The sequence below is a fragment of the Musca vetustissima genome, unplaced genomic scaffold (assembly GCF_032173495.1).
Source record: "Musca vetustissima isolate MV318-11 ecotype Yass unplaced genomic scaffold, APGP_CSIRO_Mvet_v1 utg10925, whole genome shotgun sequence".
Lineage (NCBI taxonomy): Eukaryota > Metazoa > Arthropoda > Insecta > Diptera > Muscidae > Musca > Musca vetustissima.
Window position 1 is genome coordinate 225,635 of NW_026881510.1, and position 14,361 is coordinate 239,995.

General features: G+C 34.1%; 2 protein-coding genes across 2 annotated transcripts in view; one reads left to right on the forward strand and one right to left on the reverse strand.

Annotated features, from left to right (window-relative positions):
• Positions 1-1,232, forward strand: part of LOC133327405 (uncharacterized) — a 55,866-nt gene extending 54,634 nt beyond the window's left edge. Inside the window, exon 8 of the mRNA XM_061535963.1 lies at positions 812-1,232. Coding sequence (XP_061391947.1) covers positions 812-1,232 — 421 coding nt within the window. The remainder of the gene's footprint in view (positions 1-811) is intronic.
• Positions 1,233-9,345: 8,113 nt separating this feature from the next.
• Positions 9,346-13,011, reverse strand: LOC133327406 (uncharacterized). Its single transcript, XM_061535964.1, has 4 exons — positions 12,925-13,011; positions 11,726-12,376; positions 9,880-10,050; positions 9,346-9,819 (listed from the first exon to the last, which is right to left on the reverse strand). The coding sequence occupies exons 1-4, from the start codon at positions 13,009-13,011 to the stop codon at positions 9,346-9,348; spliced, it is 1,383 nt and encodes a 460-aa protein (XP_061391948.1).
• Positions 13,012-14,361: the final 1,350 nt, after the last annotated feature.

Genomic DNA, 14,361 nt, shown 5'->3' on the forward strand with positions numbered 1-14,361 from the left:
CACTTCAAATATTCCACAAATATGTTGCTCTTACAATTGTAGGTAGGATCCTCAAGGACAAGAAATCCATATTCGTATGTTTTCATCGCCCTTTTTCAATTTTACACGCCCCTATGAATGCATACTAATAAATTCAAAGCTCGGACTTAAATTCTCTTGATCTTTGCCAAAGGTCGCATTTGTCCACGCAGTCTGAGCCTAACGGTATTAACCTAATATTCAAAGGAAACAAAACCGAATTACCAATATCTATATCATCAACGTGTTTGTTTTATTTGAAAATGTTTTCAATAAAAACTCAAATATAGTAAATATTTATCGCTTTATATTTAGTTTAAAAATTAAATACATCTATTACAAGCGTAACATTACTACAACACTAGTTATTGTTGTATTCAGATATTATATATATCACTACCAAAGTCATAATCCCCATTTTTACATTATTATTATTTTTTATTTTTAATAATATTCTTACAATAATTGGCATTAATTATTTAATGTAATTCTAACCTATAAATTAGAAAGTAAATAAATTGTTAATTAATTTGTATTAGCACCCTTAGTATTCGTAGTAGTAACTTCTATAAATTGTTGAAATTTACCATCCACAATATCACCATCTATCCATTAGCAATATCCACCCACCCATCTACCCCCATTACATTTGACACATAACCTCAATTTAATGTTTTGTTTAAATTCACAAACCACTTGTGCGTGTGTGTGTGTTTTAACTGACCATAGAATTATTTCTTCTTCTTCTTTTTATATGTGTGTTCGTTGCCTCTTTTGGGATCTCAATGTTTAGACTTGAGAAATTGGTTAAAACTCTACAAGTAAATGCAACTCATCCCCCATCCTCCATGGCTAACAGTAATAACCACCATAATACCACCACGAACTCCACCACAACCACAGAAAGTAAAACACAGCAAAAATCGCCACAGCAACAGCATCATGTAGCTAATGGTGAGGGTGGAAGTGTTCCTAATAAAAGTAAAACTAATAGTTCGGGAATAACAACGGGTGCAGCTCCACATAGTAAACCCACTAGACGTAGCACAACAGCATCAACGGCTGCGGCCCATAAAAGTAAATGGTCATCATCGACGTCAACGACAACAACAACAGCACATCATCCCCATACCTCTCATCATCATCAGAGTGCCACAACAGTGCATAGTTCACCGGTGAAATTAAGTGTCGCTGGTCCCATCACCGATTTATAGTGCGAACCACAACCAATGACACCGGTAATGGTGCGTAAACCACCCCGACGCAAGAGATCGGGTGTACGAATATCACATTTTTGAAGTAAAACAAAAATTAAAATTTAAAAATAGGTGGCCAAAAAAAAAAACACAATTTCCAAAATTTAGACACAACAAACACACTCACGATTAAACGTAAGCAACGAAGCAACGAACAAAACAGAACACATAACCTAAAAATATAAAACAAAAAATATGTTTGTGTTTAAAAACAAATAATAATATAACATTTAAAAAAGTGTTTATAATATATTTATGTATTTATATGTTATTTTACATATTATCAATTTGTAGTTTGTTTATTTTTAATTAAAATTTTTGTTTTAACTTTTTTTGTATTTTTTGTCACTTAATTTATGGAACTGTGTAAATATTGATATAGAGTATTTTTTTTCAATCTTACTATACTAGTAGTACTATTATGTATTGTAACCTCAGATATTTTCTTATATGGGATATACTTTTATTTAAATACTTCACAGAGAAATAATATACATTAGAAATCGCTTATAACGACGACCAATAAAAAAAAATATTGTATACAAAATATTGTATACAAATTTTTGAAATAGACCAAAATTTCCTGAAAAAAAAATATGTTTTCTAAAATCATGGCTTTGCAAGACATGAGAAAAAAATTCAATAGTCGGTATAAATATTTGACGCTGTATAAATATTAGACTTACGGTCTTGCTAGACCTAGAGAGCCGAACTTTTTATATATTCCCCTTTGAAGTGGACATTCAATATACTAATCAATGATTCGGACTTTTGTAAGGGGCTATGACAGCCGAATGGGTTGGAAATGTGGGGGTACCGTTATATTAGGGGGCTAACGAAACCGTGGACCGATATTAACAATGAATCCAATGGGAACCGAAAATATCGAAATAAAAACAATTTGATTTGAAAAATTTGCCTAAAATATCGAATAATAAGGGCTACTGTTATATGGAGTATACCCGGAAATTGGACCAATATTATATATTAAACAAAAATTTACCTTTCGTTCGTCCTGCGATGAATTCAAAAATTTCAAGACCTAAAAAATGATTCTCTCAAAACTCAAAAAAAAAAAAACTAAAAAATATAAACAAATTTTCTTTTTTTTTAATTCCTTGACGTGGAAAAAATATTCTTTCTAAAATCAAGATCTGATAAATATTCGAAGCCTTACTCCCGTGATAGACGAACTTTTAATATCCTCCACTGGGAGATGGACATTCAATATTTAAAAAAAAATAATCGGGACCTATGTCATGGTAATGCAGTCGAGAGTGTAGCCCCCCGTTATATGGGGGCTAACCAAAGTGTGTACTGATATCGATCAAAACATTTGACATCCGCGTTTGTCGCGTTTTCCTATCAAATGGCTGCAATTTGGTATACCATCTTCTTAGAGGGAACGCAATATTTTTCAGAAATTATTCTATATAAGCCCAGATTGTGACATACCGTATTATTTTTGGTTCGCCCTGAAAAAATATTCTTCAAATGTACGCCGCCTGTTATAGTCATTGAAAAATATTCTTAAACAAAACCACCCGCCTGTTATATAGTCCTTGAAAAATATACTTAAAAAAATCGACCCCTTTAATGGTCCTTGAAAAAGTGGGTGTCAAATTGCGTACGAAAAAACGGCATCCCAGAAAATATTCAGGGCAGGTCAATGTTTATAGCCTGAGCCTTATGGCTATTGAGGGTATATACACTTTGTTACGACAAAAAATTAGCCTTATCGAAATATTGGTATTGGTATAGACCGCATGTTTTTTTAAACTAATTCCGTTTCAGACAAATGTCCGTCCGACTATCTAATGACAACTGTCGCAGGGAGCAACCCATTTTATCCAAACATTGCACATCGTAATATTTCTTTCAAACTGAGTTTAAGTTCGAAGTTGGAACCCACCGGTCCACTTCTTCCGGTACCTACCCCACAAAATGATCAAAATTGTGTTCAACCGTCATATGGGGGTCTATCCTTAAAGTTCCGTCAATTTCGATAATTTTTGTTAGGGAGATTTTTCTATCCAATCCAAAATATGACATTACCGTCAATTTTGGGTAATTACCATATAATGGGGTTTACCCTGGGCCAATTTTGATAATTTTTCATTGTGAGAAGGTATAAAAAGTATTTCTGTTACTGGCTGAGATAAATTTTTAAAAGCCTTCACTATGAAATGACCCTCAAATCGGTCCACACTTAATGTTAAAAATTCTTTGTCAGGAGGTTAAATATCCATTAAGAAAGCGTAATATCAAATTATACACACACTAAGGTTGGAAATTATGATCGAGGGTATTAAAAGTATTTCGGGCTAAGCTGAGAACTTTTCTAGCCTTCACTATGAAATGGCTCTCAAATCCATTCACATTAAATGTGAGAAAATCTTTGTCAGGAGGTTTCTTATCCATTCAGAAACCGACATATCAAATTACACAGACTCAATGGATCGGAAACTTTTATGGTCAAGGCAATGACACGTTGATGTTTCGACATAACCTCAATATGAAGATTCCCATTAATTTTAGATATTTGAAAGGATCGTGGTTCATTTTTTAATGGATGTTGACCAATTGTCAATTCTATTTTAAAGAATCCATGTTTTGAAATTTTGAATTTTTCTCAAATGTTTAAAACCTCCTGGTAAATATCCTCGTTTAGATATAACAGCCATATACCGGACTTTAAATCTTTTCAAGTACTTTTAAAGGTTCTAAGCGCATTTTACAACAAAATTGACTGTAATTTAGCATTTCCATCTTCAAAAAACTCATAACCGATAGATTTCAATTAAGGACCATATTTTAACATAACCTCAATATAAGGGTCCCGAACGATTTTAGATATTTTAATAGCCTAGCCTCATTTCTCAAATGAAAATATTGTAATTTCGCATTTCGGTGTCAGAGGGGATAAAAAAACTAATAGTAAAAAATCGTTAAGGTAGATCCATTGTTCAGTATAATCTCCATATAATGATCCCGCACCACTATACTTAATTTGAAGTTACTTGTATTATTCTCTCACGATAGGTTTGTAATTCGGCATTTTAGTTTCTCAAATTGGTGGCATTATTCGCTGAGGGGTAAGGCAGGGAAGACTATAGTTTCGGATCTCGCCAATGATCCTCATCAGTTCCCTTAGTTTTTTTTTTTTTTTTTTGTTAGGATATTCTCCCCAGAAGCTATTAATAGCTTCTTTACAAAAAAAAAAAACTTTCATACCCAAATGTCTCTTGTAACAAATCGAAGTTCTTACGTTACCAGCGATACGACCTCAATGAGAAGTTCGTTGGCGTCTGACTTCGTGGTAAACAAGGCATTTGCAGAACAACATTTCCCACTGATAATAAGCATTTCTCCATTCCCACGAAATAAGCATTTCTCCATTTCATATAGGAAAAAATATCCATATCCTAAAAATTTTAGGCCCATTGAAATTCCTAACCTCAATTTCTAATTGAAGTGACATAATTTGAAACTTAGCGACCCCTCAAAATGGTATATTGAAAGTTCTGGTTTCATTTTCTAACAAAAGTGAAACGTTCCTCCCAGAATTATATAGTTCAAATGTATTTGGATATTTGGTAACGCAGGTGGAAAGAATCTTGCGTATTTATGCATACTCTGCAATTTTTTACTACAACATTTTTTACTCCCATTTTTCCAAATTATTCAAAATTTATATTTTATAATTATTTTACTGACCATATATGGACCGTAAAATTCCCATTGATTCATTATTTACACAGTTCTTTGAATAAATACGATATGTGTATAATTTACTTAATTTTTTTTTTTTTTTTTTGTTCTTTTCAATATTTGTTGTTGGAAAATGTTAACTAAAAATAATAACAACAACAACGTAACGTACATAATCAAAATGTTTCTAATATATTCCTTAAAACAAATTATTTACAATAGTATAACAACTATATGCGAATATAAAAACCTATACAGACATCAAACTAAAAAAAAAACTAAATAAATTAATGTAATAATAAGGGGCAAACGTAATAGAGGAGGAATTATATAGCTTGCCTTGAAGCTAATTTCGCCATTCAAAGCTGCGAATAAAACTGAAATTCTTCGGGCCCCCTCTTAATTACACTATTGAAAATTATTATTACAAAAAAATAAATAAATACACCAGTAGCCAGTACATATAAGGGTAATTAATATACAAATTTTTAATATTACAAAACATATAAATATAATTATTATATCAATCGAATATATATATAGAAATGGTTATAAACTTTTCATCGGAAATTCGAGTTTTATTAAATGTTTATATAGAAATCTACAAAATAATTTGTTATTTTATGAATATAGCTATAGAATATAAGATATAGAATATAATCATATAAGATATAATGATCGTGTAGAAGACACAATTTTTATACATACAATGTGTGTTTTTTTTTAGTTTATAGTCTTAATAATATTTCAACCACAAAAATAATATATATCCCATTGTATGTATTAATATATGAAATATATTTTTAAGTGCCATTTCATTAAAAAAACAAACAAACGAGTATATAAAATATAAATCAAAATAAATATTTTCATTTTAACATAAAATAAAATTGATTAGTTTATTAGTTTATTTATCAAAGGTCTAGTATAAATCAGCACTTTTAAAAATTTCAGTTATAAGCATCGAATCCATAACAGGATTTCATTGATATGCCTGGAACGCCTAAAGCCAACCATTGCAACGGGACATAGAGCCCTTAAAATATCTTTTAAAAAAATCCACGCCTTGTATAGAGCCCTTAAAATATCTTTTAAAAAAATCCACGCCTTGTATAGAGCCCTTAAAATATCTTTTAAAAAAATCCACGCCTTGTATAGAGCCCTTAAAATATCTTTTAAAAAAATCCACGCCTTGTATAGAGCCCTTAAAATATCTTTTAAAAAAATCCACGCCTTGTATAGAGCCCTTAAAATATCTTTTAAAAAATCCACGCCTTGTATAGAGCCCTTAAAATATCTTTTAAAAAAATCCACGCCTTGTATAGAGCCCTTAAAATATCTTTTAAAAAATCCACGCCTTGTATAGAGCCCTTAAAATATCTTTTAAAAAATCCACGCCTTGTATAGAGCCCTTAAAATATCTTTTAAAAAATCCACGCCTTGTATAGAGCCCTTAAAATATCTTTTAAAAAATCCACGCCTTGTATAGAGCCCTTAAAATATCTTTTAAAAAATCCACGCCTTGTATAGAGCCCTTAAAATATCTTTTAAAAAATCCACGCCTTGTATAGAGCCCTTAAAATATCTTTTAAAAAATCCACGCCTTGTATAGAGCCCTTAAAATATCTTTTAAAAAATCCACGCCTTGTAAAGAGCCCTTAAAAAAATCTTTTAAAAAATCCACGCCTTGTATACAGCCCTTAAAAAAAATCTTTTAAAAAAACCACGCCTTGTATAGAGCCCTTAAAATATCTTTTAAAAAACCACGCCTTGTATAGAGCCCTTAAAATATCTTTTAAACCAGTGAGCGGAGCAGTATAGTCGGACGGGGCCGACCATACGATACCCTACACAACTACCACGAACTCTAACTTTCTGAGGATGTTTATTCCGAGTCTGAGTAATATTTCGTGATATTTGCCCCCTCCTGTCCGATTAGAGGTCAACAACACCTCTTCCTTACTTTTTTCGAATATTTAGTACAGTCCTTCTAATTACTTGTCCAGATTACCTTCACGGTGGGTTGTGTTGTGATTTTCGGATTATACTCGACTCGAAAACACACAAAAAATTATGTTTTCGGTCCATTTCATCCCAAAATTTTAATTAGATCATCACCGAAAATTGTAGGCGTTGTTCTTGACCATAACTGGAACTTCATGAAAAATTTCAAAGCCATCAGCGCGATATTTCCCCCTCTAATGTGGTAATGGGTTACTAAATAATATCTGAATACGTAAGCACCTGTAAATATTTGACTGTAACTCCCACATCTGAGTAGATACATCACTATATTTGGTGTCAATTTAAAGGCCAACCACTCCTCTTGGATATGCTATCACCTCCTGGGGTCTACATCCTCCAGGAGTAAATATATATGCCATAGAATACAAATTTTGTCATTTTTCACACAAAAGTCAGGGTCCATTTGACCCGCTAAATATTGACCGATCTTTATCAAAACATGCATGCTTATTCTCTGGCCCGATCCCCTTCTCAATGCAAAAATTCGCGGTGTTTGGGCCATAATTGCGGTCTCTGGAGCGACCAGAAAAACCGACAAAAATAATGTTTTTGGTCCATTTCATCCCCTAAATATTAACCGATCTTTTCCAAAAACAATAGGGGTCTTCATTGGCCAGAACCCATCCTACATGCAAAATTTCGTGAAGATTGGTCCATAACTGCTAGTCAGCTAGTCGAGATATGACGATCGGTATACTTAAAGGTGGGTCTAGGACCAATATTTCGCGGCGTTACAAACATTTGGGGCTGCACAAAGCTATAATACCCTGACAACATAGTTGTGTTGGGTATAGAAATGCATGCCTTGTATAGAGCCCTTAAAATACATTATATACATTTATGTTTCATTCTACAGGATTTGGACTTCTTGTTTCTGAATTCCAAATATGACTCATATATAAGACGTTATGTCGCTAAACATGTCATTCTTCTTCCTTCTGGGATTCGAGAGTGACCTAACCGGCGCCCACAAACTTTTTGTTCCGGCTCCAATGTTGCAATGCTTCAGCCACTTTTTTTCGTTTGTGCTCGTATGCAAATTTGTTGACTTCAAGGATGAGTTCTTTCACTATCTTACTTCGGATATACGACCAGCAGATACATAGCAGGCGGCTGCAGACATGCTGATGTCTCGGAAATTCCTTTCAGCTATCCGAAGATTTGAGTGTATGGACAGCTCTCTGAAGCGGCGATTGGTAAAATCTCTGAAACCATTTACCATGGTTCTGAAAAGTTCGGTGTTCAGAGGTAAATCGGTTGGTCTATTTAGGGAGACGATAATGGCGTGGTGGTCTTAACCAACACAAATGACAGACTGACATACAACGTCATTTATCAGACCCGAGAATTTGTGATGTCCGGTAAACTCCAATTTCAAGCGGGCATATTCAATCACCATTCAAAATGTGGAGCTGTCAATTAGCTCTCTCAGCGATGTACTCCTCTGCTCATTACCTAGGACGGAATGCCAAAATGTATGATGGGCATTAAAATCTCACAGCTCTCATTTTTCCCTCCAAAGTGAACAAATGTCGGGTAAATAACGCGGATTACACCTATTAAACGGCGGAATGTACTCGATAAGCACCTTTATCTCGGCAGTTTCACATTTGACTGATACCCCCATACACTCCTTGTATGAGTCACTAGAATATATCTCAGGCGAGATAGGTCTGTACTGTGCATAGTCCAGAAATACAATGTGATGATGCAATTACGTTCTATAGTGGATCGTAGGGAGATAAGTTTTATGTAAGGTATTTTTGCATGGCTATCGGTAAAATGTGATGTGCAAACATGTTTACTATAATTGCACAATTTATGGGCATTTTTAATAGCTCTAATAAAATTTAGCTGATGTCACAGCTAAAAATACCACCAAAAATACCTATATTTTGATTTAATGGGAAAAAATCGGATGCGCATCAAATCATTTCGAAGATTACTCTGTTTTTGTGCCCATTATTAAAAATATAGAATACTATTTTTTTAATATCATTTGCGTCTTTAAATTCGGTTTCACAACATGATGTTATGGTCAATATGATATAGATTTTAGGTGATATTCTTGACGTAGGAAAAATTTATTTTTTTTTTTTTCAATTGTTCTCATATTTGTTGATTTTCCCTGAAATCAAGTATGTACATATATTTTGAATAGATTAATGGTGAAATTTCAAATTATTGTATTTACATTGGGTCCTTTGCTTTCTTGTTTTTATATTGCGATCCAGAACGTTGTTGATTTTTACATAAAGATTTTTATTTCATTCACATACACAGTATGCAAAAGCAGTATAATTATTAAATTATTTACGATTTTATACACAAACATCTAAACATGCATTTTCTTCTTTTTGAAAGACGGCTTATGACACAATTCCATAACCTCACTATTTTCTCTTTTCTCGGGTGTATCCTTAGTTTTTGGTGCCGCAGGGCAAATTCTACAATTCAAACACTCCAGACATTTAGGTCGTTGAGGGGTACACACGGTTTGACCAAAACCCACCAATAAATAATTAACTTCATTCCAAAGTTCACGGGGTAACCATTTCTCTAGGGCTTTTCGTGTATCTTCCGGTTCTTTGGTGGGTTTCGGTACCCAACGCAAACGATTAGATATGCGATGAACATGAACATCAACACCAATACCCGTGGTAATATCCCATGCTGTTGACATACAAATATGTGCCATTTTTGGACCAACACCCGGCAACGATACAAGTTCTTTTATGTTGTCCGGTATATCGGAATTGTATTTTTCTATTAGAATTTTCGATGTTTGTTGTAGGTATTTTGCTTTGTTCTGTAAGTAAGGATTGTTTTATTTTTAAAAATGTAATTAATGTTGTTGTGAGGAGCTCACCTTATAAAATGACACGGGATGTAATATATTTTCCAAAACATTCAATTTCATTTCACATATCGACTCGGGAGTCAATGTGTGTTCTCTCAAGCGCAGCATGGCATGATAGGTGGTATCATCTTTAGTTTGACTGGATAACATTAAGGCAACCAATTTATGAAAACGTTGAGTCTGTAAATATTATTGAAGTTATGTTAAATTCCCCAATGTAAATATGGACTTAATGGTCTCAAATTTTATCGTAGTATTTTCAGTATTATTCGTCATAGCAATTACCCACGAGGCGAAGAATATAATAAATTTATTATTCCATTTGCAAGGCCTCGAAATGTCGAAATTTTGCACATAACCTGCTACTAATCCTTAGACGATTGGTATTAGAAATCGGTATATGCTGCATTTTTCCATATTTTTTTAGACACATTGTTAAAGGAAGTGGCTGTGCAATCCGGATTTATGTACCCACCATTGGTAAGATGTGAGGCGACACTGTCTGGAGCAAATTTACGTGCGAATGGTCCACACCGGCCAATAACCTACCTATCTACACCCAATTTCAATTCCAATATCAAATACTTGTAATATCCCATCTTAGCGACAAGACCGCCTTTCTTTTCATATAAGGTGAGGATCCTCTATTTCCTCATCTGAAGTCCGTCGTTCTGCTTTTTAGCCAACCTCAGCGTTTTCTCCAGTCCCATTACTGAGATCACCATCCAGCAGATTTGTTTTTTCCTCAAAGGGAGGAATTCTATCTATTAAAAAGTCTCTCGCAATGTCAGATTGTTCCGAGAGCATATCCGAATGAATTTGAGATTCCTCTTAATCAGAAGTATTTTTTGTAGGTTATAGAGTCCCTTTCCCATTCGATAAACCGGTTGCAGAAGATAACAGCTCTCCTGTAAATTCAATTCGAACATCGAATACTTATAACAACCCATCTTAGCGACAAGACCGCCATTCTTTTCAAATGAGGTGAGGATCCTCTATTTCCTCATCTGAAGTCCATCGTTCTGCTTTTTAACCAACTTCAGCGTTTTCTCCAGTCGATGGTGGGATCCACAGTGAGATCGCCATCCACTCGGAATCTCGTGGACCCTTTCCTCAGAGGGAAGTCCATGCTGTAGGAATTCAATCTATTAAAAAGTCCCTCGCAATGTCAGATCGTTCCGTGAGAACTTCCAAATGTCGTGGAATTTCGTGTTTCCTTGTGCTGGCGATTCATCCATCGCTTTTATGGGGAGTCATCAGCACCAGTCTCTAAAAACATTTTCATTTTGGATGAGAAAATTTTTGTTGAGTGAGGACTTGAGGTCAGCCATGGCATAGACCCTTACCATGGTAAGGACTCCGCAACTAAGATCGAAGAACGTGTTGAGGCGCTCAGATATCAAGGTCCTTCCGAGTCTGGGCCCTGAGTGCAAATCAAAAAAAAAAAAAACTTAGGGAGGATATTGGATATTTGAATGCGCCATTCTCGCCACGTCTGTCCTGGAGCATAGGAACTCGGCCATTTTCTCCGAGACTATCCCCCAGGACCCGCTGATTGTCCGCGACGTTTTATTTATGTTCAGCTACCCAATGAATAATATTGGGCTTTCCGCTATCCGCAACCTGTGGAGGCGTCCGTTAGTTTTCTGCTCTGCTCTCGGTAGGCGAGGCTAATACTCTGAGCCCAACGTGGGAAATTAAGTCTCATCTCGAGTATTTGAAAGAGTAAGAATAAATCTAGCTGTAGCAACTGTAATGAAGTCATGCACTGTACAGTTATGGTAATACTGATTTCATTTGAGGCCAAATATTGCTTCATTTAGTCCAAAAAAATCAAATATCATCAAAAAATTACCTTCTCATCGGCATTTTCATCAGCACACTTGTGACAACCCATCGTATCGACAGGCGCTTTCTCTTTGGAACGCATTATACGTATATTTTCCAAAAGTTTTTGCCAATTTTCTGGTTGCCATTTGTCGATAATATCCTCATCGATTTGAACTTCATTCTTCAATGGACTTTCCGGTGGTTTTTTCTTTGGTGATTTTTTCTTTTTCAGATTTGTATCATTTTCTATTACGTTTATGGATAATGGTATAGAATCGCTTGTTTCTGGTTTAATTACACTTTTATCATCAGTAACTTCAACCTCCTTTTTCTTGATACTTTTCTTTATCGATTTTTGGTTAGTTTCTTTTGTTTCCAACTTAGTAGAGGTAGAGGGCAGTTCTTCATCATGTTCAATTTTGATTACACATTTTGAAGAACTTGATAGAATTTCCAACGGACCATTCTGCGTTTCATCTTTAATAAAATTCTTGTTTCTGGTTATTCTTCGGGGCTTTTTAGTTTCTACTTTTAATTCTTCTTTTGGTTTTATTTTTACATTATTAGACAATTTCGCTTCTTCTGTATCTTTTAGATCCTTTTTGGTTTTAGTCGATCCTCTTAGATTTGATTTTGTGTTAGTATTAATTTGGGAGAAAAGGTTTGGATTTGTTTCCTGTAATAAGAAATGAATAGATTAATAACAGGCAAAGAAGCACCTCTAAATTAATGATTTTAATAAAATACAAAAACCGGATTTCAGAACATTTGTTGTAAGGGTATATAATAAGTTTATGTGGGCTCAAAAGTTTGTAATGCCGCGAAATATAGGTCCTACACCCACATTTTGCATGTAGGTTAAGGGCCAAATTCGGCTTGGCTCGGAATACAACAGTTCCGCTGAAAGTTAGAGTTCCGTGGTAGTTGGTAGGGTATAATATGGTCGGCCCAAGGTTTTTAAATAAAATTATTGTATCAAACCTTTGTTGTGGTCAGTACAGTGAAATTCATCGCACATGAGTGAAGTTTATACTTCCTGAGCAATTTGTCCTTCGATGTTCGGGAATGGTTTGTAATACATTAGTGTTACTACTCCCCCTAGGGCAAAAAAGATTCCCATAATCTGATCTTTATTTACTCGAGGTTTGCACATGCAATTTTTGTAAGTAACTCTTCAGACTTCTTAGGAGAGAGAGAATTTCTCTCAAATATAAAATAACTTACCTCTTGTCGGGCTACCGGTACCTTCTTTGCGGTGGCACTTAGCTTTTTGGCTAATGTTAGTTTAGATTTTCCTTCGGTCGTACTCATATTTCTTAACATCAATGTGATTGCCTTTCGAAACATAAATACAAAGCCAATTGCTAATTAGATTCTAATATTCCGCAGCAGTACAGTACATTTAAGATCAATGTATTCAATCAATTCCAACCAATTTGTCAAAATCGTACGATCTGTGTTGAGGGCGTTGCGATTTGATTTGTGCTTTTTATGCGCCTTTAGCCAGAATTAAAAAAATACTCCAAACGCCGCGCCTTGGGGATACAGGTTAGAATGGCCGATGAATCCTGACCGAAAATAAAATTGAATTGATTGTTTACGAATGAATGTGAAGCATAACGCCGATGTCATGTTTGGAAATAGGGACTTAAAAGAAAGGACCAAAATGGTATTGGAACACTGGGAAACGTTGTGAATTGAAATTTGTTAGGGTTCTCTAAGTCGATTTTGGAGTGCAGTTTCCCAAACGGTACATTAACAATCATGGTACAATTATAAAAGGTAACAGCAAATCCCAGCTGATTTGATTCAAACGTAATACTAGTGTCAATATGAATTTGACAAATTATGTTTTTAAAAATCACCCAACAGGAAAATTGGGAACGCATACAATTTGAAATTGTTCTTTATTAATGTGCTTCCGTATTCAATTTACTCAATCTGCCTGCTGGGAAAGTTTGAGGAAGCAAATCTTTCTTGAAGGAATAACTCGCTATTCCCAGCATTTTCATACGTGTTACACATATATATGGCAATGGCTCAATTAATGGAAAGATGTGGAAGCGATAGAAATATAAATTTGATAGATTTTCATTCATGTTTTTCAATTTTTATTTTGAGGATTCGAAAATATTTCATTTTCAAAATAAAAATAATTTGATGATAATTTGTTTGTTTGTTTACATTTTTCTGTCAAATGAGTTGACACTAGTAGAACTTACAACAACAAATTTCCATGTGGTTGTTGTATCGTTTTTTGTACAACAACATTTGCTGTTACCTTTTATTATTATACCATGATTAACAATGTAGATGTATGGCACAAGAAATATATTTAATAGCACATTTACACACGCACTCATGGCATAATTACAGAAGGTAGTCTCTTTTGAGAATTTTATGATGGCAACCCTTTTTAATTTGGAACTCATCTGTCAATTTTAAATAATATGAAAAACAAATTCCATAAAATTGTATGTATGTCGATTGGCATATTTTCAATAAATTAAACAAAATATATTTTCTAAAGCTGAACATTGATCTCAAGATTTAACAATAGTTGTTACATCTTATATTTATAAGTTTTAGAGGCAGGGAACATCAAATATTTATAAATATTGTTACGTTCTAGGACTTTACTTATTCCCGTGTAGACGTTGT

What these genes read in the sequence shown, in the direction of transcription:
- LOC133327406 (XM_061535964.1), bottom strand. Translation starts at nt 13,011, where the DNA reads ATGAGTACGACCGAAGGAAAATCTAAACTAACATTAGCCAAAAAGCTA. An exon ending in TACCGGTAGCCCGACAAGAG is followed by an intron (nt 12,377 to 12,924) that starts GTAAGTTATTTT and finishes TTCTTATTACAG; the next exon opens with GAAACAAATCCAAACCTTTT. An exon ending in ATGAAAATGCCGATGAGAAG is followed by an intron (nt 10,051 to 11,725) that starts GTAATTTTTTGA and finishes TAATATTTACAG; the next exon opens with ACTCAACGTTTTCATAAATT.